The sequence below is a fragment of the Simochromis diagramma genome, unplaced genomic scaffold (genome assembly GCF_900408965.1).
Source record: "Simochromis diagramma unplaced genomic scaffold, fSimDia1.1 OVJJ01000402.1, whole genome shotgun sequence".
NCBI lineage: Eukaryota > Metazoa > Chordata > Actinopteri > Cichliformes > Cichlidae > Simochromis > Simochromis diagramma.
Genome location: NW_024386972.1, coordinates 1,965,296 through 1,991,034, shown reverse-complemented (window position 1 = coordinate 1,991,034; position 25,739 = coordinate 1,965,296). Strand labels below are relative to the sequence as shown.

General features: G+C 41.0%; 1 protein-coding gene across 4 annotated transcripts in view; it reads left to right on the top strand.

Moving 5' to 3' along the window:
• The first annotated feature begins 1,818 nt into the window (after positions 1–1,818).
• The window catches only part of LOC120738248 (dynamin binding protein), a 48,887-nt gene continuing 24,966 nt past the window's right edge, over positions 1,819–25,739 (top strand). For all 4 annotated transcript variants that reach the window (XM_040039449.1, XM_040039448.1, XM_040039447.1 and 1 more), the window contains exons 1-4: positions 1,819–2,146; positions 19,228–19,382; positions 20,548–20,670; positions 23,325–25,499. In XM_040039449.1, coding sequence (XP_039895383.1) covers positions 19,238–19,382; positions 20,548–20,670; positions 23,325–25,499 — 2,443 coding nt within the window. In that variant the 5' untranslated portion in view covers positions 1,819–2,146; positions 19,228–19,237. The remainder of the gene's footprint in view (positions 2,147–19,227; positions 19,383–20,547; positions 20,671–23,324; positions 25,500–25,739) is intronic.

Here is a 25,739-nt window from a genome sequence, read left to right as displayed (position 1 = left end):
CAAATGAGCATTGTTTAAACAACACAGTCCACCTGAGTATTGTTGATGATGATGTCCATTCCTGTATGATCAAACTGGTTTCTTGAATAAGACAAGAAACAAAATATGGCAAGAAGAAAGTGAGTTCAGCGTACTCACCAGATATCAGGCCAAAAGAGCACATTTGGGATGTGGTGTACTGGAGATTCACATCATGGATGTGCAGCCGACACACATACAGCAACCGTGTGATGCTATCACATCAATATGAACCAAAATCTCTGAAGAATTTTCCAAAACATTTCGTTGAATCTTTGCCATGAAAAATGAAAGCAATGCTGATCACAAAAGGGGTTCCAACACAGTGATAGTACTTTTTAATAAACCAGCATAAACATAAACTGTAAGCATTTCTGTTTATGCTGGTTTAAGTCCATTTCAATGTAGGCGACAGTGTGTCCGATCCTGTATCTTTTCCTTTTCCGTGTCCTCTGCTCAAAGCTAAAGCATCCAACTGACTGTTTCCTCCCATTGTTCTGCATATACAAGATCACATATGAGGAAGCTGTTATTACTGCAGAGGCAGCAAAAACTGATTTCACACCACAACACCATGGCTGCGAAAAGATCTACCCAACATATAATTGCTCATGCGGCCACTATGATTTTCTGTCTCTAAAAAAAGATTTCAGCGTCCTAATGACTCCAAATGAAAGAGCTGCAGTTTGAGAAGACAGCCACATAAGAGGATACTAGTGACACCTTCCTGCTGGGTGTCAGAAAGCTGTATTAAACGAAATTCTTCTTCTTTACATTTACTTCTAGTCCCAAAACACTTACCACATTAAAGAAAAAAATCTCAACAGTCAGGATTAATTTCAGTCAAATGACTTGTGCGGTCACCAAATAAAGAAAGACGGAAACTCACAAGTTCCAAACTTGGGGATGATGTTACTTCCTAAAACTGCTGTGAACACTTTTTTTTTTTGGTTTGGGTCAACGTCACAGCACAAACGAGTGCTGACCTGTGGTGGAATGAGACTGAAGAACCGAGAAAGCATTGGTATATATTTATTCCCTGCTTGTAAACGGGTTTGTTCTGTCTCTCAAAGGGCTTCTACAAGCAACATGTGACTGTATTATTAAAGCTGATTAAAACGACAAGGTTAAGCAGCAAATTCTAACGTTTGGATACATGGTTTACAAAAATATTGACTATGCTAGTCCAAGAAGACCCTGAAATTAAACAGAATTAAAGATTTTAAAATTTAGAGAGCCACTCTAGTGGATTACATTTGAAAAACTGTAATCAGCCAGTTGACTGATAACTGAAAAAACAAAACAAAACTGGATGCTCTCTGTTCTTGTCTAATAATAATGTGTCATATGTAAAAATGGCCCAGGTCGAAGTAATTTTCAGTGATCTAGAGACATATAGAGAGTAACTGTAATAAAATACAATACTGGATGCAAAGTTTCTAAGGTTGTTTTATACAGTGGATTAACCTAGGGGCTGCTAAATTATAAATATTTGAAATATGAGTCATGCCAAGCTACTTTAGCTGATTTTAGGAGTAAAAATATCAAGATGTGTATGCGATAGCATAACGTAAGCTAATGGGCTTTTGTACTGAAACAGGCCCCAGTAGTTATCACGTATATACTAATCTATTCATTTTTGAATAAATAACAGTGCACACATACATACTCTTCTAACACTACTTTTGAAAAACTTCATATAAAGCTAGAGTAAAAGTAGCCAGGTTGCTCAAATCTTTTCAGTCAGGCATCAGCCGAGCCAGCCGCGGGTCTGTTCGGGAAAAGTGGGTGGCGTTGAAAGTGTGTAAGCATGGAGAGGAGAGGCGCAGAGCAGCTCGGCTCTTCTCGTGGCTAATGTGATGACAGCTGATTACATCGACACCCGCAGAGGACCACAGCCGGACCGCTTCTTGCGTGTCAACATGTTTTAATGCCTTTCGCAAACAAACCCACACAGCTCTTCTAGGAAATAATGACTCGGCGCACAGCTCCGAGGCTGTGGGACGCGTAGCTGTTAAAAAGTTGCGGTGTCGTGGAGAAGGGCAACTCCGCCAACACCGCACCACATCACCAGGCTCGAGAAGTTGGGTATCTAGTCTGAGTGGATCTAACGGCCTGGTCCCAAAAGGTAAGCAAAGCGCATTGAAAGTCAAACGTTGACTGCTACACGGTGCCAGTCGAAGTTTATAAGCATCGGGGTTCAGTTACATAGAAATACGCGGTTTTTCGTCTATAGCCACGACATCAGTTTTTTCTCTACTAGACCTGAGACTTTTACAATTTGTTCATTGAAGTGTGCGCTCTAATAGCGGCACTTTTGGGGTGTACCCCATACATGACAGTCCGCAGACACGTCCTACGGTGTGTTAATACGCAGCTATTACTCCAGCGGACTACTGACGTGAGCTGAATGAGTGATGGCAGTAAACACAAGTGCTGCAGACTAAATAATCCCCCCGCTGTCTGTCTGTCACCTGTGGTCGTCGCTGTCAGTTGTTATGCCATGTGAGCGAGATCAGCACACACACACAGCCACACACACACACAACCGTGTTTCCATCACCTCAGAGGATATAGCATTAGTGATTTACCCCCAAACTCTTGACTAGCGTTAAAGTGAAGGGGGATTTCTTCTTGATCTTTCAATGAAGTCATCACACACATTGTGATTTTGTAAACAGATGTCCTCAAAACGAGAACCGCAGGCGACATTGTGGTCTGACGTAAGTGCACGGGATCTTCAATGTTACATCACATACTTCCGAGATTAGCGATATTGGTCATTTATCGATATGTATATAATGGCAATAATGTAACGTTGCAGATATCTTTGTAGATAAAAGTTTGATAACTTAGAAATAATCAGATCTGAGCGCGAGACAAACAGTGCTGTATATGGTGGACCAGTCATGATACCAGTTTTCAAGTTAACAAAAAATCTGATATTGTTATTTCACATAAATGAGGTGTTTTAGGGTTATATTTAAAAAGGAAACCGATCTGGTCATTGTTTATTACCATCCTAGTAATTTACCATGAACATGTAGCTTTCTCTGCCACTTTCTCTGCAGACAGAATAACAATAGTCCACTAAACAATAGCTTTTTCTGTAACAAAAGCTTTCCTTCACAGGAAAACAGGAAAACACTTGATTCTCAGTACTGTTTTCAAGATGATAACAGAGTAAACTGAGAACGAAAAATTAAGGTCGTAAACAAAAAAAACCCAGTAACATCATAGCACACTTTTTAAAGTTGTCTGATGCAATGAAAAAATAATATATAGTAACGTTAAGTGTAAAGTGTGAGAATATTTTTTATCTGGTTTGAGGTAGTGCTGTGTTTCTTGTGACTTGGCACCATGTTTTTTGTTGACGTTACTCAAATAGAGTTGGTAAAGTAGGCTGCTGCTGTTTCTGTCTAGATGCTAAATTCTAGCTGGTAGATTTTTCTGGACTTCAAAAGAAACGTAACATATTTTCAACACAAACATTTTTTGTTTTTGGTAAATTAATGCTGTCTGTAGACGTTACTGATAGGTAGGAGTGTTGAGGTTTGATTGCTGCCTGTCTCCAACATTTACATTATTGTTTTATTATTATACATAGCTGCTAGTCAGTTTTGTATAATACTAACAAATGGCTAATGTGGCTGTTGGGTAATTGCTAATGGTTAAACAGCTGGTGTTAACCTGTGCAACGGCCAAGTTACAGTAAAATACCCAAGTGTTTTTGAAACAGAGCTTTACTGACCTTTCGAAGTACCCCAGAAAGAGCTGTTTAGTGCTGTGAATTGTTCATGTGTTCAGCTGCTAGTGAGGGGAGGGGCTGTGTGCCTGCCTATCTGCACCCGTGATACTTGAGGATGGCACTGTTTGTATCAATATTGTTGCAAATGCGTAGCTAATCTGTTCATTTTTTTTACAACCCTTACCTGAAATAAAGAGAGCCCAATAGTGTGATGGTTAACACATTCACCTAATTCCTGGGGATTGCATCAGGTGGGGAAGCCGGTGTAAAAACACATGGCGCTTCTTGCTATGGCGACCCCTTGTGAAGAAGAAAGTTGAAAGTAAAGAAAAACTAAGCAAGCGGCTCCTTAGCATTTTGTGTACAACTAAATAGTGAACAAGTAAAGAGTTGGATCTGGATGAGAAACTGAAGACACTGCGTGCTGATATGGACATGACGCGTACAACCTACAGCATAATGTACAAATAGAGCCTCATGTTGAGTTAAATTGGTAATTGAGATCATGAACTCATTAGGAGAGTGTTTACTGAGATCATAAGGAGGTTCGTGACAGATTTGTATACAAACTGACTTCATTTTGCAACCAGAAGAGTCGCCTCAACTGGTCACTCCTGGCACTTTCACATTGACTTTAGGGTCGGAGGTTGTATCAACTTTTATACACTCTTTGGGCCCCATGGTGGGTTTGTCATTGGAGATCAGTTCTGTACATATGCATCCCACTAACTGCTTAACAAACAGAATATTTACATTTATGAATAAGCAAAGAGTGTTTACAAGAGCGTAACTGTACTTTCAATTTTAATGTGTCTATTTCCTGATGTGCATGCTTTTACAGTGAGTTAATGGGTAGAATGATAGATTAACTAGTTCCCTCTTGTGCACCATTTATTTCTGCATGTCTCTTGCAGGACAATGTATGTATTTACTTTGACCGTGCAGACTAACTTATCAACATGGATTCGCTCTGCTGGGTTGGTGATGTTTGAATCTTCGTTTATCGCCATCTTTGGTGTTTGTGGTTTTATTCTGCTCCATATCTGCATGAGCATAAGCAACAAAAATGGTTATGTTATTTCGGTTTTGCACCTTTGACATTTTTAACACAGTAGTAAAGTCATGTGCACATGTAGACTCACACCATCGACTGGCAATCAGTCAGAGTATCTGTAGTCTTTGTTTCAGTTTCTGTATTATACCCTCATGGTTAGCAATCGCACTGCTTTGGCAGTGACACACATCTGTCAAACATTGTAATCCAACTGAAGTCAAAAAGTTACTAGCTTTAATAAAATTTTAGGTATCTGTTTCTGTTATCTTGCCCTCTTTTTGTGTTTACCATCCAGTCACAATTTTGGATGCACAGAAACTTCCTGCACACTAAATTATTCATACTGGCAGCAGGATCCTATATCAGCAAAGAAACCTGAGATGTTTGACTCAGTTTGCTTGTATTACACACTGCACAAATGTTATACATTATTATGATTGTTACAAACAATAAAATGCACTCAACAGCTGCTGCACAGTATCCCGAAGGACAAGTAGCAAAAGTAAAAGTAACTTAAGAAAGCGTGGGGAATTCCATTTTTTTCTTCCGATTACAAAGTATTCCATCACTTCCAAGACAAGGTATTTCCCACACCTTAACAATGACAGTATCGCTCGCAGTCTTTGTTGGCAGCACAGTTTTGGTTTGGTTGGCTTAATGATGAGAACGGTTAGTTATTTTGGACTTGATGTAAAAAAAAAAAAAAAAAGTGAAGTGTCCAAAGGAAGAACTTAAGCTTGCATGTTTTGGAAGAGGGAACTAAGTAAATTAAGGCCTGCTCGTGTTCATACGAGCCAGTTATGTTGGCACAATAAGACACATTGTTGACAAAAAAGCTTAAATCTAACAGACAAGTTGGGACGGTCACCGAGGCGGAGAGACTGACAGAAGTTTTTCTTACTTGTAATGTGATAGACTAAACAAAAGAAACTCAAAACTTCACCAAGGCTGAGTGATTTGCTCAGTTTGATAGCTGGCAGACATTACAATTATAGACCTTTACTTTACTTCTGAGTAAAGCTACATCTTGTACTTTTTCTTTCTATGACTCATCGTTAGCTTTGTTGAGCTTTTACACCATGTTTCATGCAACCATGTTCATTTTTCTCAAATATCTTCTTGTCATTGCACAGTGATTTAAAGATAGGTGTGGTTCGCACTTTAGTGTTTTTGGCAGAATTTGTGCCAAATTCCTACAAGGCTGGTATTTCAGTTTTGTGCCCAGATGATTCCAGGCCAGTCCCAGTAAAAGTTATCCCAAGATATAATTAACAAACATCAAGCCCCGTAAGGAAAACGCGTTAAAGAAGGCTAGAAATCGCCATCTTGGAAGTCTCTCGCAGTGTCCTCAGTTCACCCCGAATTGTGTAAAAGTTTGGAGAGAACATGTGAGAGGTTTCACCCTCCATGAATTTATAATTTTTCTGCTGGCACGTCATGGTTTGATCCCTGAGGAAAGACATGTTATGTAACAGCTCATATGCAAGCTATTAGGAGTCATCCATGTTTTAAGGGTGCGGCATATCCTCGGGTACCTCTGGGGTCCTCTCAGGAAAAACCCTCTGCCATCCAAACACATCTCTTGTATCTATGACAACGAGGCCTCGGCTCTCTGAGTGCAGTCGTCTGAGCTGTGCTGCTCAGTGTGGAAATGTTTATGCAAACGAACAGTTCCACCCTGTGTGTGTGTGTGTGTGTGTGTGTCATGCAAGCCATTGATATTCAACACGTGTAGGCTTTAGAAAGGAATGGAAGGACAACTATGTGAGTGGAGCGAGTCATGGGAGGAAAGAAAAAAGTAGTCAGGATGAAGTGGAGTCTGAAAAATAACTGCATTCCCTTGTGGAATGTTTGTGCGCTGGCCAAGCTGCAGAGATGCAGGAAAGCAAACTCAATGAAAATGTGGAGGCGGGGATGGATCTGGCTCTATGGATGAGCCAAAAAAGAGTGTTTCCACCCAGGGTTTTCCCCTACATTCAGCAGCAACACTTGCAATGTTACTTGAACTTTCCTCATAGCTTTAACCTTACCAGCCCCATAATGGGCATTTGAAATCAAGTAAATAAGTGAAATACTAATTGTCATTGTGTCCAAAATAATTGACTGCAGAAGATTTTGGTATCTAGAGGATTTATAAACAAGACTGGGTTGGCTGCACTGCTGGAAAACATAGGTGTGGAAGATGACTGATATGAAAAGCACCATAGATGGGCTTGTCTTACCATGACCCAGTTAACTGTTAGGAAAGAAAGCAAGTAAGAGCTGCTTTGTATTGCAGTATGTTTTGCTAACCAGAGGATATTTTTGCGTAATACTGTAATTTTACAGTCCTCAGACAGATATGATATGTTTAAGATAAACAGCATAATGCACAGGTCTCCAGGAGTAAACTGCAGAAGATCTATAAAATAATGACATGGCTTCAGGAGGTGGAGAAGTGCCTGCATTTGTTTTAAAGGCCAGGGGGGACCTATGACATACTCACTTAATTCTATACCTCGGGAGACACCTTCCCTAATGATTTCAAGGTCTCAATGACTAGTTTCAATCTAATCACATTTGTTTTCTAAAAACAAGTTGGTGACACCATGATGGTTAATTCCAATAATTATAGTTTAAAGGCATTTTCAGTTTAAATCAGTTTGTTACATTTTCAGAAATAGCTTAGTGACTTTCTTCTTCCTGAACATTACGTCGGTATCGGAGATACCCTGCAAACATCTGTTAACGATTAATCACCAACCATGAGTGGCCGGTGTAGGTTACTGACAGTCGTTAGCAGTCGTTGCCACAGCTGCCTGTAGTTTGCATGGCAAACACTGACTTGTCAGCAAACACTCGTGAACTAGTAGCCGAGCAGTATTTAAACTTGAGAAAGTGCTACTCAAACTGGAATCTTTGAATATTTGCCTTCAAAGTAAAAGTTGCACCTTTAGAAATGTGTTGGTGGTAACAGTGAGGCATAATGTTTGCTTTTTTTGGTGCTTTCCGTGCAAGCTAATGGTGACCGCTGCAATCTAATGATCAAAGCAAGATTACAAGATGTTTCTGTGCACAGCATATATCTCCTTGCGTCACGGAATATACATTTTTTGACGGTGGTTGCCAACCAGTATCTAGGCCTGAAAATCTAGTTGGCTCTGTCATATTGTTACCATTATCATTCTGTTCTTGTATTTATGTGTCCAAAATACTTACGTTACATGATGCCTTGTATATTACTTCACCCTTTACACTTAACTTGAGTATGATTAGAAGTAAAAGGAAGAGTTTTTTTCTACTGTAGAAATTGTTTGTACTGATATGCAAAGTTGGCGTGTTAACATGCTGTCTAGTAGGTTTGGATGCTTTTGCCGTTTTTCTCTGTGTAGTCACTGGGGCCTGCTCACATGTCTGAGTAGAGCAACATGGGTCCGCCAAATATTTAAACAAGAATTTGGCATCTGTGGTCATTTGAATCAGCTCGCCAGATGTGTTCTCTACATGCAACTGGCTGAGGCCATGGAAGTGCTGCCTCATCTGGATGAAATGCATTGTAAAGCAAGGCTGCGCTCCTATTTCTTCTGTGCCCTTTTTATTTGTTGTTTAGAGCAATGCGAGCTGCTTTTTATGCATGCATGTGCATAAGTTGATTAATCCAGTATTCTATATGGCAGCGACTGCTAGAAAAACAATCAGCAAACATTATATTTTTGTACTTTGACATTTTTTTAAATTTTTCAGACATTTTTATGACTGATATTTTATAAAGCAGACATGGAATATAACATAGATTAGACCATCAATCATTATAATATCGTAAACTAAATAATCCCATGTTTACGCTCTGCTTCCGGTCTTTGTTTGTTTAAAATAAAACTCCACTGATATCTCAATTGGTCATGTCATCACCCCACAGGAGGCCTGAGAGCCATTCACTCTATAAACACATGGCCATAAAACCACATGACTTGTGTTGACAACTGTCAGGCCATCTCTTTCTCTCCCTCCATCCTATGTGCTGAAAGACCAGATGTCCCAAAAAAAGCGAGACAGCAGATGTCCCAGTATTTCTTTTTTTTAATATCTAGAACAGTCCACCTGCTTTGATTATGCTGTTTCGGGGTGAATGTGTTTCGCTGGACTCAGCATTCTGGATGGAAGCACGCTGCACTGCTGCACAGCCAGAGTCCCCGGTAAACAAACTCAATGAAAAGACGCCCAGCCAACTCCAGAGGATTCTAACAGTGCGTTAGTGTGCGTTTGTGGGTTGCACAGGCACGTGCCAGCCTGCCACTTTAATATGTCTGAATAGGATGAATGGCACAGAGGTCACGCGTCAGTGCGAGCCCTGTCCTGGCAGGCACGTAGATAATGAGGCAGCGCCTTTATTGTTGGCATCAGAGTGCGTTCAAATAAAAGATACAGGCAGTCAGCAGATCCCACTTCCTCCACTGTGGTCTCACACCGAGTCACTGCTTCAGCTGGAGGATACCTGTGTGCAGGGAAAAACTCGAGATGCCACGCAGCAGTGGCAAAGACAGATGAGCTGATGTAGTTGTAAGAACGCGCTGAACTCCTGTCGCGTCATTAAAAAGCAGTTATGGAGAGTAACAGCTGCAGCGACACAATTTTGTTCTCATTAGTGATTCCTTTGATGATTGGTTCCTGAACAATCAACTCACTGTTTGATCTCCAGAATGAAAAAACATGCAGTCCTTTTTCAGTTATGGCTTTTCCGAACTCTAGATAACAGCAAATGCTGGTTTTTATTAGATCACGCACACACTGTGTGCTTCTTGCTATGTTGGAGTGAATGCCACAGCCTTAATCCAAAAGACAGCATTAATCTTGTCTTGAGTTTTGAGGTTTAGCTCATTAACCTTTTAAAACCGGTCGGAGCGGCACGCTCCGTTTTGCATAACTATTTTTAAATCCCTGTAAGCTAGCGCAATTGTTTTTTTTTTGCATATGAAACTGGAGGAGTTGTACTTACATCTTATGCCATCAGCTTGTCCTAGGGTCACGGTTTCCTTCCACATATAGCTTTGCAAAAACTGCATAAAAAGCGCTTGCAGCACCAAAAACATAATATTCCAGAAACACGCCTTGCCGATCCGATCAGCTGTTTGTAACACTTCCTACGTTGGAATAGACGTCAGCACGAACTATCGCATGTCCGCCATGACCTGCCCGAAACCGGAAGTGACGTCATTTTCGCAGAAATGTAGTTTTTTTTTTTTTTTACCATCAGGGCCTCATAAGCCTATACTGGTGTTTTTAAAAGTTATCTTTGACTTTATGACTTTCTGTGTCGTTTCTGGGATGCTTAGGACTCATATTGCACTGCTGGAAATAGTTTATTTTGATGCATATGCTGCTTTTTTGCAAATTTGCACTATAATATTTATTTTTGTTTTTCCTGCAGTATATAAAAATTGGTGTATTTCAAAAATAAAACTAAGAAGACACTTAAAATAAATTTCCTGTGGTGGGAAACTAGTTTGTGCAACTTTTTTGTATTTACAGTTTTGAGGGATAAGCCTCTTAAATTTCTCTAACTAGAAATATATGTTAAAAAAACAAAAACGATTTTCAATTTTTTTTGTAGTTTATTGCGCTTTTTTGCAATTTATGTAATTACTATGCACTTAATGCAGACATATTATTAAAATTTGGGCTATAATGGTTGTATTGATGTATAGCAACTTGAAATGCTCCGAAAAATGGCTCCACAGCATGTAAAAATATAATATATAATATAATATAGGCTCTGGCGGACTTGGTTCTATGGTTGGTTTTAAAGGGTTAAGAGCTTGTTGTTAGCTTGATGGTTGTAAATCAACCAACGCTCATTTTTTTTCTCCCAGTAAGCCATAACCGGGAGGAAGCACGCCTCTGGAACAGATAAAAACATGCGTCCTTCATCCTCTATTCTAAACGCCACATACCTCAGTGCGTTATTTACAAATCAAATTTTGTCTCCGACATGCTCAATATTACTTTTAAGGTATATTACTGACATTTCGCTTAAAAAATGAAACAAACGGAAAAAAACCATAAAGAATTAAAGTGTGTTAATCTATTTTTCTTAAACATATGCAGACAGACAGAGTTTACTAAAAGGTGAAGACGTTTCAGGGCCATGTCCCAGGTCAGACAGTAGGTTCATTGTGCGACGTGTCAGCTGTGAAGTGTGTGTATGTTTACACTGTGTGTGTGTGTGTGTGTGTGTGTGTGTGTGTGTGTGTCAGCTGTTGACTTAGCTGTCTGTCGTAATCCTGTTACTTTCTACAGGACGGTGCCAAGTGACACACGCTAGTCCCAATGAAGCTGTTTCATTCTCCCTGAAATAATCATTATGTACTGTTGTGTTTACTGTGAAGATGTATATAAACCTGATATTAAGCTTTAATGCAAGTCCAAGTGCTTATCAAGACCTCATGAATCATAATGGAAAGATGAGGTCTTCAGTGAGGATCTTCCACTGTGAAATGGCCCTTGTACTTTACAAAGAGGCATTTTATTGCTTTGGGTTAACGCCTAACACTTTACAGTCAATATCATTGATGAACGCATAATAAAAAGAACATGTGTCGATGGCTTCTAGCTTTCTGTGGGTTTTGTTGTGGGTATTTTCTAAAGTTAAAATGTAATCTGTTACCATCCAGCACAGGTCTCCTGTCTTTTTGGTTGAAATGTATTTTCTCCGGACATGCCTTTCCCCCCCCTGACGCGACTTTGTTTTTTCACTCTTGTTTTATTTTTCTTTCATTCAGATCCAGGAAAAATAATCCTCAGCTCTCTGTGTTGTGAGTCAGGATGAGTCACTGACATCTTGAAGTGCGTTATTCTTTTACAAAGTCGGGGGGAAGAAACGACCAGCATGTTGATTATTAGACATGTGAAATGTGTTGTTGTTTTGGTGTTTGAAACTGAGGGAACATAATAAAGGAGTATCCCGGCATTCTTTCTGTGTTTTTCATTGTTGGGATGAGTGGTCTGCTGTTTTTGGTGAAAATATGACACTGGCCTGATGAGTAAAATGAGCAATAATTAGCTGAGATGACACCAAACAGGCCGGCTGGGGAGTGTTTTTATAGTACAGCTGGGGCTTATTGTGACTGAGGCAGGGCGATATGACCAAAGATATTTATCACGATATACATTTGAAAACATTTGCGATAACGATATAACTGACGATATAATTGACACTAGACAAAATACTTTACAACTCCACAACTTTATTAGTGCAAAAACCCCCATCAATGTATTTTCACTTAAACAAGCAACTGTTTTTATGTGCTTTAAAGTTATATAGAAATGTAACAGTGCTAATGCAAATTCCTTGCTGACAGTTTAACCAAAAGACATTTCCAGTGGAAATTGGCCGACATATCCTCAGCATAACCATGTATAATATCCACAAAACTTAAAAAGAGGTTATACACACACAATACGGTAAAATTATGTTGAAGCACAGTACGTATCACTCCGCGAGGCGCCTGCCTACGGTAGCCGTAATGCTCCGACAATCCATCAAGCGGTGTGGCTTCGTAGCTTAGCAAAGTCGTACTGAAACATTTGACAGATTTTCAAGGGCCGTGTTCCACATAAAATCGTTTCGAGGTCAGTAAACACAACCAGAATTCATACATAAGGCACACGGGATTATAAGGGGCATTGTCGATTTTCAGAAAAATCAAAGTGTGCCGTATTTTCCAAAAAACACGGTAATAACGACGGCCCGCTAGCATGCTCTACCAAAAATAGTGCTTTGTTGTGTATCTGACGGACGAAAGCCAAACCAGTCCCACATCACTGAAGTTGGAGCATTTTTACAAACCAATTCTGGTTCATCCGTTTCATTCAATGATCTGCTTTCGCCCTTCTCATTCTGCATCGCTGCCATGCTTTTTCCGCCATGTGCGTATGAAAACAAAGGCACTGCACACGCGTGTTTTACCCATATTATCGTTGCCCAACATTATACCAGTATTACCGTGAACGGTATGATATGGCCCAGCCCTAATTGAGAGCTTCAAGAAGTTTTGCCTTATATTATATATGGGAATATATGTTATGTTTTCCATATTTCTTAACTAATTATATCAAAAACACTAATACTGATATTAATATAATTGATTTTATATGTGTAATAATGATGATTAGCACAGATTGATAGCTCAGTGCTGTTAGTGCTTTATCAAAGCTTTGCTTTAGTTTCCACAGAAAGTATAAAAGATGGATGTAGCTACTGCCACGTCGCTTATTGGTGTCTGAAATCCTGTTTTGAACCCTCGAGATGAGCGTTTCTGTCATCACCATGTTGGCTACAATAATAACGGATGTGGCGAGAAAGGCGGGTCTGACTGAAACTGTACGCTCATTGGCTCCTTACTTGTGACGGACAAGTTTTTACCCAGTGAGTATCTGGTTTTGTAACTCAGGAAAAACCCGAGTTAAAAACATGGTGCGACCAAGATTTTGAAAATAGAAATAATTTTCTCATTTTCAATATTTTGTTCAATATAACCCAAAAATGTGTGAATGAGCCCATAAACTCATCAGGAAAGTGGTTACAGAGGTTGAGACGGTAACCTGTTTTCTCGTAGACTTCAGTAGGACCAGAGATGGCAACCACAGCAATCGCCTTCTGCTGGTCTTTTGTTTTTTTAACCTAGAAGCCACCTCAGTGTTTACTTTGTGCAGCTCTTATGTGTTTTAAAATGCTAATCTCGCTTTAGAACGAAATTTCAGAAACCAGTGGATGATGTAGCAGTCGTCAAGTCCACCTTTTATCCTGTTCGTGGTTGCTACCTGTGTGGACGCCCCAATGTTCTGGTATTTTAACCGAGCAGAAAGTAAAGTGGAGGGATGGAGAATAGTTCCCGCATGCAAGAAGCATTTAATCCATGGTTATATTACAAGCAGCAAAGTTACTTTTTTACAGCGAGCAGAGTCATTCGCAATGTTTCAGGTTTCAGTTCACTTTTCTACAGAGAGCGGTCTATAATGAAAACTTCAGAAAGTACAAAAGCCTCTGTTTGCTCTGTCTGTATTTAGCAGCATCTTTATTTACGAGTGCATACACACAGAGCTCTGCAACATCACTTTCATTTACCCCCTTTTAGTTGCCCATAGCTGACTATGAGTAAGATTCCTTTCTTTGACTTTAACAAATGCTTTAAGACTTAAAACAACTCACACATTTATTCACGTGACACATCAACAGTAAGTTCATTCACCAAAGCTCGCTCAGGATCTGATTGCAGATTATGTTTTAAGGTTTTATTCTACACATCCAACAGGTTGGGTGTAATAGGCAGATATATGTAGGTTTATACAGTGGACCTGTGTGTAATAACTACAACTGTGTTGAAGTTATTCAGCTGAGTACTGTTATTGTGAGTTGTTTACTTGTAACCTCATCAGATGTAGTAATTTGTGACCTGCCTTTGCACTGATCTTTGTGAACTGCACTGATGATGATGGCTGAAATGAACTGGCTGCATTTGATTAAAGAACGTGTGCATTGTCAGAATGCCTACAGAATTTTCCACTGCTTTCTGCCACACAGTAATTTTGTTTCCTTAGTAAATCTGTTGCTTATTTATAGGTGTTTAAAGGAATAAGACAAATTGAAAGTTGGGCCTGATTAAGGTGTTAGAGGCATGTTATGCAATCAACAAAGTTTTCCACTTCTGGAATAGTTTGATTTTATCAGTTTATTTATTATTATTTTATTATGCGTGTCTGAAACGGATCTCTCTTGTAAATAAGACATTGAATCTCAGTGGGACTATCTGTATAAAAAAAGGTTAAATGTAGTAGTTGTCGTGGTATTTCACTCTTTCTACTCTAAAGTTTGCAATATTGCATGTCTGGGGACTGTTGTGTTGATATTGATTGACACACACAGATAGATAGATAGATAGATAGATAGATAGATAGATTTATTTTCTTGCTTCTAATATCTGAAGTTAATAAGATATTTGATTTTGGCTTAAACCTTTTTTTCCTAGGAACTGGAGCCCTGAACCTTTTTAACTATAACCTGACAGATTTGCGTATGACAACACAAATAGCCGCTGCACTTGGATCACACATTAGCCAGTGTTAAACTGCCAACTTGCTTGTAAACTCTGTGCAATGCTGCTTTGCATCAGTATGAAAATACTGATCAGTGCGTTGCATCATGCACGCACCGTCAGCTCCCTCGCCTAAAGCAACACAGGGTATTTTTTGGAATGTGAAGACTTGTGAAGTGACACAAAGAGGACAGCTGTGAAGAAATGTGTCGACCTCCCAGAACTGTACAAAATTTGTTTCTTGTGTGTTTCATGCAACCTTTTTATCTGTAACAGAGCCAATAAACAAGATTGTAGTCATGCTCAAGCATCGTTATAATATTCATTAATGTAGTAAATATTCACAGTGCTACTTGCGTGAAATATTTAGTACTGCGTTTAGCGACGGCACAACCATTTATATTTCTTATCAACAGCATTTCAGGAGTGGAATTTCTGTGTGATATACATAAAAGCTTATTTTTATGTGAACTGCTTCAAATTTCATTCAGACTGTGGTCAGTTGCTCTATGCTTCTGCTGTACTGCTGGAAAACTTCTACCTGAAGGCAGCTTTTTTCATCTGCCAGGGCACGGTGGAAAAAGCGCCAGGGGCCGCTGACACACTGACGTACCCATAAATAAAACTAAGAAGCTTGTCTGGCTGGACGTGGATCTGAGGATTAACTTCAAAAAAGATCCAAGATCCCACTTACCCGTGGCAGGAAAGAGGTTTGGCTTTCTGGGTGTTGGTTGTTAGCTTTGCTGCGATGATGGACAAGACCAGGCTGGTTGAAGATTAAGAGACCGAGGAGTAAATATCACCTTTTTTTTCCCCCCAGTTGGAGATGCAATTTGAGCAGCATAATGTGACTTTGAATATCATTAACATAAACAAATACGACTTTTGCTGGTAAGATCGCCCATGTGTTTCAAATTGGGTGATTTAAAAAAAAAAAAAAATTACGGGAAATTTGCTCAATGTTTACAAAACACTTGTTTTATATTTCATGATTCATGATTTATCGTTAAGCAAACCAGGAGCAAACTGCTCACGAGTGCAAACACTTAAACTCTCACACCGTGAACTCATGCCAAACCATCAACCCATTTTATCTTGAGTTTTAATAGCAGACTGCTTTGTTTCAACTTCTGGTTTGGAGGTTTCAGCACAATCAGAATGGATTGGACACTTTGTACGCCACAACTGTACGTAACAAACCAGCCGAAAGTGGCTGAGCTTTGTAAAACCCTGCTGGGTGTGGGTTCATAGTTTCACTTGTGTTTTGTAAAGCGCTTCAACGACTGAAGTTCGAAGTTTGAGTTGAGTTTGCATTGTTTTCATTTGTGACTAGCTTGACTACTCTTGTCCTGTGTCATTGAGAAGTTTTTTTAAACCTCTCTTACCTTTAACGATTTAGTGTCATTTACCCTAGGAGGGAAATAAATTCTTATTTATTCATTTCTGACTCACCAGACACAAAATTCAGTCTGTATTTGTTTACAGGAACTGGTCTTATTTACTCCCAGCCTATCAGGCTGTGAGTGCGATAGATCAGTATCATTCATTGTTTCATGGAAACCATTCCTCAGAGGTGCGTGTCAGGGCATGTCTAATCCTTGTGATGTTGAAGATGCAGCTGCTGTTTTCTTTTCAGGGGTTATGAGCCGATATATGCTGCTTACGAAGTTAAGGAAACGCTTAAATGATACAGCGGGTCTTGATGAAAGAAATATTTAAATCCTTACTGACGTTAATATTTACTTTTACTCAAAAAGCAAGAAAAAATGAATATTTGTATAGACTGTATGAGTAATTTGATATTTAAATTGTTAAATCGCTCTTTGTAAAGATATCTTTCAAGACAGGACTCTTCGTCTGAGCCAGCAGCAGTGACCAAGCAAACTAGAGAGTGATTAATGAGAGGGAGTGATGTTGGCGGTTACATACTCTAATTGTTTGACCACAATTAAATTCAGAAACACAAAAACTAAGTTCACTCATTTGCAGCACTGCTGAAACGTGATGCTGAATGTTGCGTGAATGACATCTGTGACACAGACAGAGAGCAGGGACTGCAGTGTTCACAGAAGCTCGATCTGTTCGTGTGTTTTCAGTGGGAGAAACATTTCGTCACTCAACCAAATGACTAATGTAGTCTCAGCTGACTGCAATTTTCCCAAACCCCATAAACGGCACATTTGCATAATGGCTGACCCTAGCACCGCTGGCTAACAATGGGCCGAGCGGTCAGTTTCATGATCATTAATATGCAAATTGTCATGACCAACCAATGAGTACCATTCACATAGAGTTGGGGAATGGCTGCAGTCACAGCATCGGAAGATGGCCCCCTCCTCGATTCAGAGATGGACTTTTCCTTTTCACGTGAATGGCCTCCTTGACTCCTTGCTCAAACCAGCGTTCCTCCCTGTCCAGGATGTGCACATCATCAACACTGAAGAGTGGCCACTGGCCTGTAGTTGTGAGTAGACTACGGAGTCCTGGATTGATGTTGTAACTCAGCCAGAGGTTGTGTGGTTCACCAGAAATGGCCTTTGAATGTATAGGTGTGTTGTTGTATGAGGTATGCCTGATTTTTGAGTCATCTGGGTTACTTCCTCATTCTCTTTAGAACTACTGTGGCCTGTTTACTGCACAAATAATAATAAGCACCGAACAACATAGTGTTCTTTATAAATGATTAAACGGCCCATTTGTTTTTCATTGCCTGCACTGTTTTAAGCCTCTGGTTGGACCTCTCCCTTTGGCTTGCATTAGTTGCAGCCTCTGCTTAGGTTTCATTGAGGTCTTTATGGCTGAGCGGTGTTGAGTTCACGATCTGCCACACAGAGAGCACCAGTTATGTTTGTTACGCAAAACAGTGTTGGTTAACCTTAACAGTGTAAGAGACAATAACCCGAACACGCCCATGGACGCGGTTGCTTAGGAAACCTCTGTTTTTTTTAACAGCTGGTCATCTGCTCCTTTATTCCCCTCGTCGCCACATCCAGGATAATCTGGACCGCATCTCTCTCCAGAGACAGTGGCACAGAACTGGGATACGGTCTTGTCCCCCCCCTTTCAGAGACAGAGACCCCTTTCACTGTGACAAACTGCAGCCCTCTTCTCTCATTTCCAGTCTCCTTCAGCCTGTCTATCCCCACCTGTGGTTAGTCTGACTGTCTCCAGATAATGATACACAAGGCTTTGGATGTTTTGGGTATTTGCTCATTTTACTGATAACTGGAAAAAGTCTGCTACAGAATACAAATGTGAATATTGATGCTCTGTGACCTGAAGTACAATTCATTATATATCAGTTACAGAGAAGCTGTAAATGCATTCATCCATGCATTTAATTATCCAAACACTGTGTGTTGTGCTTTTTCAACCATAGGTTTAGACGATTAGACATAATTGCTGAATTGGTTAAATTTGACCCAGTTATTATACTGGTGTAGTATCCCCTTAGTATCAGCTGAACATCAATTAAATGCCTGTCTGAGTATTTTTGGTGTCCATCCCTTTAAGGCTTCAGTGAACCATGTCACAGAGACTAAATAACCTCAGACTGGTTTCTTAAACATGACAGCGCCATTAAATCTCAATCCAACAGAGCACCTTTAGAATTTGGTGAAACGAGAGATTACGATCATGGATGTGCAGATAACAAATCTGCAGCTACTGTGTGATGCTGTCATGTCAATATGGGAAAAAATCTCAGAGGGATGTTTTGGCACCTTCGCAGTGATTTTGTTTCTTTCCCATTGAGGTTTCTGCTTGGTTATTTATTAGAGTATTATGATAATAATTATGTCAAAATCTTTAATCATTTGAGGCCTGATGAGTGAAGCTTTATGTCGATGTGATGTGGGACATGTAAAATGCTAGGTTCACTGCATTATACCCAAAACAAAAACAGTAGCTTAAACTTGTGACTCATATCCAGGTTTTCACTGGCTTCACTAGAAAATCTGTTTGCATATTTCTGTGATACACAGCGTCCAGTCGAAGGAAGGAGTGTGCCGTTTGAGCTGCTGTTGCTTTCCTTTGTAATGTTTATTTCCTCAGGAGAAGTCAAAGAAAGAGGAGAATAGAGGAGGAATGTCCTTCAGCCTTCCTAAATGGAGGCTCTCTTTTTCTTTTTCTCTTTCTTGTCTGTCTCCTTTCTATCGATGGTTTCTCACGCTCTCGCTTCCACTTTCATTTGCTGTTATTTCACCAAGGCTAGCTCTCTCCCAGAGGCTGTAGATCTTTTTTCTTTTTTTTTTTTTAAATGAATCACCCTTTTAATTGAAGTTGTACATGGACTAGTTTGAGAGTGACCTTTCAAATCTCTCTGTCTGCCTCTGCAGGTTATGAGTAATGGAAGCAGGATCTGTGGTGCGCGCTGTGTTTGAGTTTCTCCCCAGCGTCTCCGAGGAGCTACCACTATTTACTGGCGATGTCATCGAGGTGCTCAGTGTCGTGGATGAGTTCTGGTTGCTCGGCAACAAAGATGGCGTTACAGGTAAAGTGACCGTTTTCGTTATTACTGTTGAGGGACCTGCATGAATAAAGGTTTCCATAAAGATAAATAGAGACACCTACTAAGAGTTACTAAACATGGAAACAAGCTACATGGAATTTTAGTGACTTATTGCTATTTTGACATTCACACACTCATGCACATGATCCTCCTTTCTTCTGTTTGTGACTTAACACTTTCATGACTGGTGAGGGTGAGACAGAGAGGTTTAAATTATTAACTAGTCTGGAAATAATCAAGTAGCAATGATTATTTGTGATCATCTGTTTTGACACATGCCTGAACTTTCCTGTGTGTCCAGCCAAACTGGGTATTACACAGTGTTTAACCTACAAGAGCACAACACAAATTCTGTGACTGATTTGCAGCACAATACATCAGTGTGAGAATAGTGCAGATGAATGCACAGCTAGCGAGTTCCCTTTATCCTGCAGCTTCTGACCAGGAAACCTCCTCACCTTAATCAAGTCGAGTTCCAGAAGTAAACCTGGATCTGAAGTGATCTGTGTTAATGTGTGAGAGAAGCCGAACAGTCAAACACCCCTGCTCATGCAGAGGGGAAGTCAACAATAGCTTGTTCAGCTGATCCTGAAAATGGGATTTGTTGATATTTTGTACACGTGTGCAAAATGTCAACAAAAAAAAGTGAGATGGGTGTTACAGCGAAGCTGCAGGGAACAGAGGTAGTGAAGATAGATGAGTTTAAATATGTGGGGTCAGCCATCCAGAGCAATGGAATGTACACACGAGAGGTGAAGGAGGTTGGAGTGGGTGGAGATGGGGCGCTCATGGGGTGCCAGAAGGATAGCAGCAAGAGTGAAAGGGAAGGTTTGGTAGTGAGATCTGGTGTGATGGTTTGGAGACGATGGCACTGACAAAAAGACCGGAGGCTGAGCTGATGATGTGAAGATTTTTCATTGGGGCGAGCGGGATGGAAAGGTAGGGACAGCTCAGGTTGAGTGGTTTGGAGACAAAGTTGGAGAGGCAAGGCTGAGGTGGTTTGGACATTTGGGGGCACATGATCTGCTGTGGCAACCCCTAAAGAGAAGAATTATTCAGGAAGGTGTTGTCACTGCCTGACGTTTCAGGCATTTGTAGGAGATGTCTTTAATGAATTTACCGATGATGTTCACATCTGTTCCTTCAGGTCAGTTCCCCAGCACCTTTGTGGAAGAGGTCACCATTCCCAGCACCAAGCCTGGAGACAGACTGTATGTGTGCATTAATGATTTCAGCTCAGCAGAGCCAGGAAACCTGTCCCTGAAGAGAGGTACGAACATACTGCATGCTCTCTCACACACAGCCGGTGCTGACTTGTAACATAATAGCAAAAGTGTGAATGACTGCTTTTGGTTTGTCGTCTGATACTTTAAAAAGGCGATTTTGAACTTGTTGTGACTTAACACACTTGTTGCAAACAGTGCTACATATAACACTAACAAATCATGTTTTCTCACTTAGCTTAACACTACTTGTTGATGTCGCAGTACTCAGGTAAACTGATTTTGTGTCAGAATGTTTAAGTTATCTCAAAATTTCAAGTTATTAAATCGAAATTTTGAGATTCCTACCATGAAATTTTGAATTTTGAAATTCAAAATCTGTTATCTGATTGACTGGTAGGTATGAACTCCATGGATACATTAAGGTTAAAGCTGTACTAAGGTGTAAAGGCATATTAAGTTGGTGGATTCTGATTTCAGTATATTAGACAGAAATGAATCGGGGAGTCTTACATTTCTCTACGGAGGTCATAGCTCTTGCAGATTAGCGACCTACCAGCCAATCAGATAACAGTATTCCTTGTTGCTGGGGTACATTTTTTCCCACCTTAATGTATATCAATATGTTACAAGCATTCATCCGTCAATGTAGTCCATCGTAGGATAATCAGAAACCGCGTTTCTTACGTGTTGGCTGGTGCTGGTGGTGTCCCATGAAGGAGCGGTGGCCATCTTTATCCAAAATGCTGACACGCCCACAAACACAAAATAAGGGTCAAAAGTCTGAAAACTGAAAAAAGGGTTTGAAACTAAAAAAAAAAAATTGAAAGTGTAAAAAAAGAAAAAAGGGATTTGCATGAAAACATAATTTATTCAAAATAAAAAAAATGAATGAATAAAACTTTCGACCCCGATTTAGCTCTATTCGTTTAACTCAAACTAGTCACAAAAGCACGCGATGCTCTACACAGTAAGATTGGTTATTGACGTTAACACACATGATTGACGGTGAACATTATGGTGTTTTCTGCTGTTAGTACATTGGCACATTTTTGCACAAAGAATAAAGATATGAAACTCAATACAGCCTTTGGACATTGTATCTCTATTCAGCTCATTGTGCTTTTCTGCATGTAAGCATGATCGGATCATTGTTATTCACAATGCTCAAAGATCAAGGCCCAGTGAAATATTACTAAATATGTCCAATTTTATTCATATAACATAAAACCAGCAGGTATTTTTTGATGGTAGCTGCTGTATGTACTTAAAGAAAAGAGATGGGCTTAAATGATAAAAACACAAAGCTGATTCCAGAATTGGCCACTAGATGTCCTCATTGGCAAAATTTAAACCAACGTCCCTAGATGATGATTTTTTTTTGTTTTCTCTGCATGTTTCTGTTTCTCATTGTGGTGTTTTTTTCTTCTTTTTTTTACGATTTGTCACTTGCAACACTCTCAGGCAGACAGCACAGATGTTTGCACAGATCTTTTATATTGGTAACACTTTTCATACTTTTAATGTTATTAGTGCTAGTAGTAGCAGTAGCCTTAGAAGTAGTTGAATTAAGTGACCTTTCACCCTGGGAGTTGCTATAGAACAGTAAAAACCCATGCGACCACCAAAAAATACCCTTTTTTCCATGTTCTGTTGTGTGATTGACTTACCATCTTACACTGTTCTTCATACTCTGACTTATTTGATCAGTTTTATTTTCCTTGTTCTTTTTATATGATCAGTTCCTATTCAAATTCCTTATTTACTTAATTACTGTGTACTACTGAGAGATGGCAGTTTTGTTGTGTGTGAGTATTCATGTGATGACAAGAAAGATCTTCACGATTTTCAGAATTCAACTGTAATTTCGATTTTAAACAACAGAATTATTTTAACTTCATGTAGCTGAGCACTGCTGGTCGTGCTGAAGCATTTGAATCCAACTGTAGCAGATAATTAGTTAATAATTCACCCAGCTTTCTTTTATTATCCCTACATACTTATCATTGTGTTTGCCTTCGATTCTTATCATAGCCCATTATCAGCCGTAGTCACTTGTGCAGTGCAGTGTATGTTTGTATTGTCATAAATAGTAGAGGACACATAGGAAACAGTCATTACTGGCCACCCGAGAGTTGAAGCGTTCATTTCCAGTATGATTTCCACGGTCAGGATGGCTGTGTGCCAGTTTTGGTCCCCAGACACAATGGGAGGTGGAGCTGCAGGTCTTTGGAATGTGACCTCCATGACTCCTCACCATCCAACCAACATTCCCATAATCCCGGATTCTCCAGTTCTACGTTAGGGACAGTGTAGACCCAAAACAGGTTATTAAAAATGCTACAATTAAGCAATTTACTTGAGCCAAGCAACTTGATTTCACACAAAAACATGAAAAAAAAATCAATGTTCTGCAAAAAGTGAAGAAAAACAAGTAACTATATATCACTAAAATTGCTCTTAGTTTTTGGCCGCACACAAGCAGGAGAGCTCTTGTTTAATTGGTTGAATAGTAAGAATATAGACAACATCTTTACTGTAGATTTATTTAGGGAACTAGCATGAGCTCTTGTGTGCTTAATGTGTATCTTATCAACAGTCATTTAAGTGACAGAACAGAAACTCTCTGTTGTCCTTTAATAATCTTATTTTCATTAATATCCAGATTAAATTAAATCCTCTTTATTCTCTGTCTCTTCAGGTGATGTGGTAGTTGGGGAGGCGGGAGGGTCCGTGGACCTCGGGGAAATCTGGCAACGTGGCTGTAATGCCTGGGGTGCCCGTGGTCTCTTCCCGACATCATGTGTGAAGGAGCTGACCCTTTCGTGCCGTTCCCGACAGCTGTCTGAGCGCTCAGCCCAGGCCCAGGCGTCAGAGCTCCCACCTTATGCTCTAGGTCAAGCCCGGGCCCTTATGAGCCTCCATGCACAGCTCAGTGAGGAGCTGGACTTCCGTGAGGGGGACGTGATCATCATCACAGGCCTGCCTGAGCCGGGCTGGTTCCAGGGCGAACTTGATGGCCGCAGGGGAAACTTCCCAGAGGGGTTTGTGGAGCTATCAGGTCCCCTTCGGTCTCCTCAGGAACCTGTAGACTCCCAGTATTTGAACAAAGACCCGCAGCCATGCATCTACGAGGATGCCTTTGAGGCTGAAGAGGGGAATGAGGAGGCAGGAATGGAAGAAGAGGAGGAAACGTTGAGAGAGGAAGAAGAACAAAAAGTAGTAGAGGAAGAGCAGGAGGAAGAGGAGGGCGGAGTCTATGGAGTAGCACTGTATGAGTTTCGAGCCATGGAACCAGGCGAGTTGGACTTTGATGTGGGGGATCGAATCCGTATTGTCGGCACATTGGAAGATGGTTGGCTGGAGGGACAGGTGCGAGGGCAGCGGGGTATCTTTCCTCATCGCTTTGTCAAAATAGAGGGGCATGTTCAAAAAATTGCAGAAGAAACGGGTGTTGTTGAGCCGGAAGAAGAGAAGGAGGTCAGCAATACTGACCACACCTCTGATCCTTTATGTCCCAGTGATCCAGAGAAAGAGTGGAGCATGTATGAGGATCACACAGTGTGGGACCTGGACTATTTTGAGAGGGCTGAGGAGCACCGGTGGGCATGTGAAAACCAAAGTACTGTTGCTCAGACTGGTAACGCAGGGCAGACAGACTGTGGTCAAAGGGCTGACTCTCAGCCACGTAGACCTGCCCCCCCAGCACAAAGGGGGCCTCAGAGGCCGAAATCCACTCCTCCAGAAAGGCCCAGGCTGCCACCACGGCCTAACTTTCCCCCACATAGCCATAGGCAGCACGTTGGCCCAGCTACTAGCAGAAATCTGCCTACCTCTACCAATGGTAACCATCAGCATCGACAACCCAGGTTAAGTCATAGCCTAACACTTCATAACACCCAACCTGGGTGGTCTAAAGACAGCAAATATTACCAGAGGCAGCAAAGAAAGAACGCCTCCATCAATAACAGAGGTCAGGCATTAAACAGTGTGGAGGGCCAAAAGTATAAGAGGCTAACTCGCCATGCAAGTGCCAGCGATGCTGATATGATGAGCTCTGAGATCCGCCTGCGTAACCAACAGATGACACGTCGCTCTAATGGGCTACTGCCTTCATCCGTAACCTTAGAAACCTTGGCAAGCTCGACCAGTGACCTGGAGACGAAGCTGTCACAGCAGCTCTTTGAATTTGAGAAAAGCTTGAGCAATCAGCCCCATATCTCACGGCACTTTTCTATCCTGGACTACAAAGACGAAAGGGATATCATTCGAGGCTCCTCACACTCTCCTGTGTCCCACCTCCTGCAGTCTGACTCTCACTCTTTGGAAAGACGCAGAACCCTCCGCCCTCCGCCTCCTCGTCCCAGAGCCACGCACCCACCAGCTCCAGCTGCGTACAAACCGACTCGCCCGGCTCCACGCCCTCCTCCCCGGTGCCCGAGACAGAATCGCACTACTCCTCCAACCGGCAACTCCCTCATCAACACACCCATCTTTTACACCCCTGACGAGCCGGCTGCAAACCTCCTCGACCAAACAACGGGAGGCCAGGTTGAGCAGGGCGACCCTGAAGCTGCCCAGGAACATGAGATCCAGTGTCAGCTTGAGGCAGAGCAAGAGCTGGAGAGAGATGGAGAGATGGAGCTAGAGACTCAGACACAGAGGGAGGAAGAGGAGGAGGAAAGGCAACAGCTGTTGCTACGGCTACAAGAAGTGGAACGCGACATGGAGGCTTACGCACACACGGCGGAGGAACTCAGGGCGATGCTGGAGGAGGAGGAGCAGGATGAGACAGCCCGCGTCCAGGCCTTGGAGAATCTAGAGTTCTGCAATTACACGCTAGAGACGCTGGCCCTGGAGCAGCAGCAGCTACAAGGTAAGATGGTAAAACTGTCGGAGGATCAGGTTACATGGGATTGCAAGTTTTATTGGGCGAGACCGTAAACTAGGTATTCTCAGTAATGACGACATGATAGAAGTCATTGGAGTTGGAGGTGAGGGCTCGATTTTAAACTTGTAAATATCTCAAGGACAAATTAAAATAGAGCTACGGGAAGAGCTGCAACAGTAAGTCGAATATTTAATTAGGTGACAGTCAACAAGAATCTAATATGCA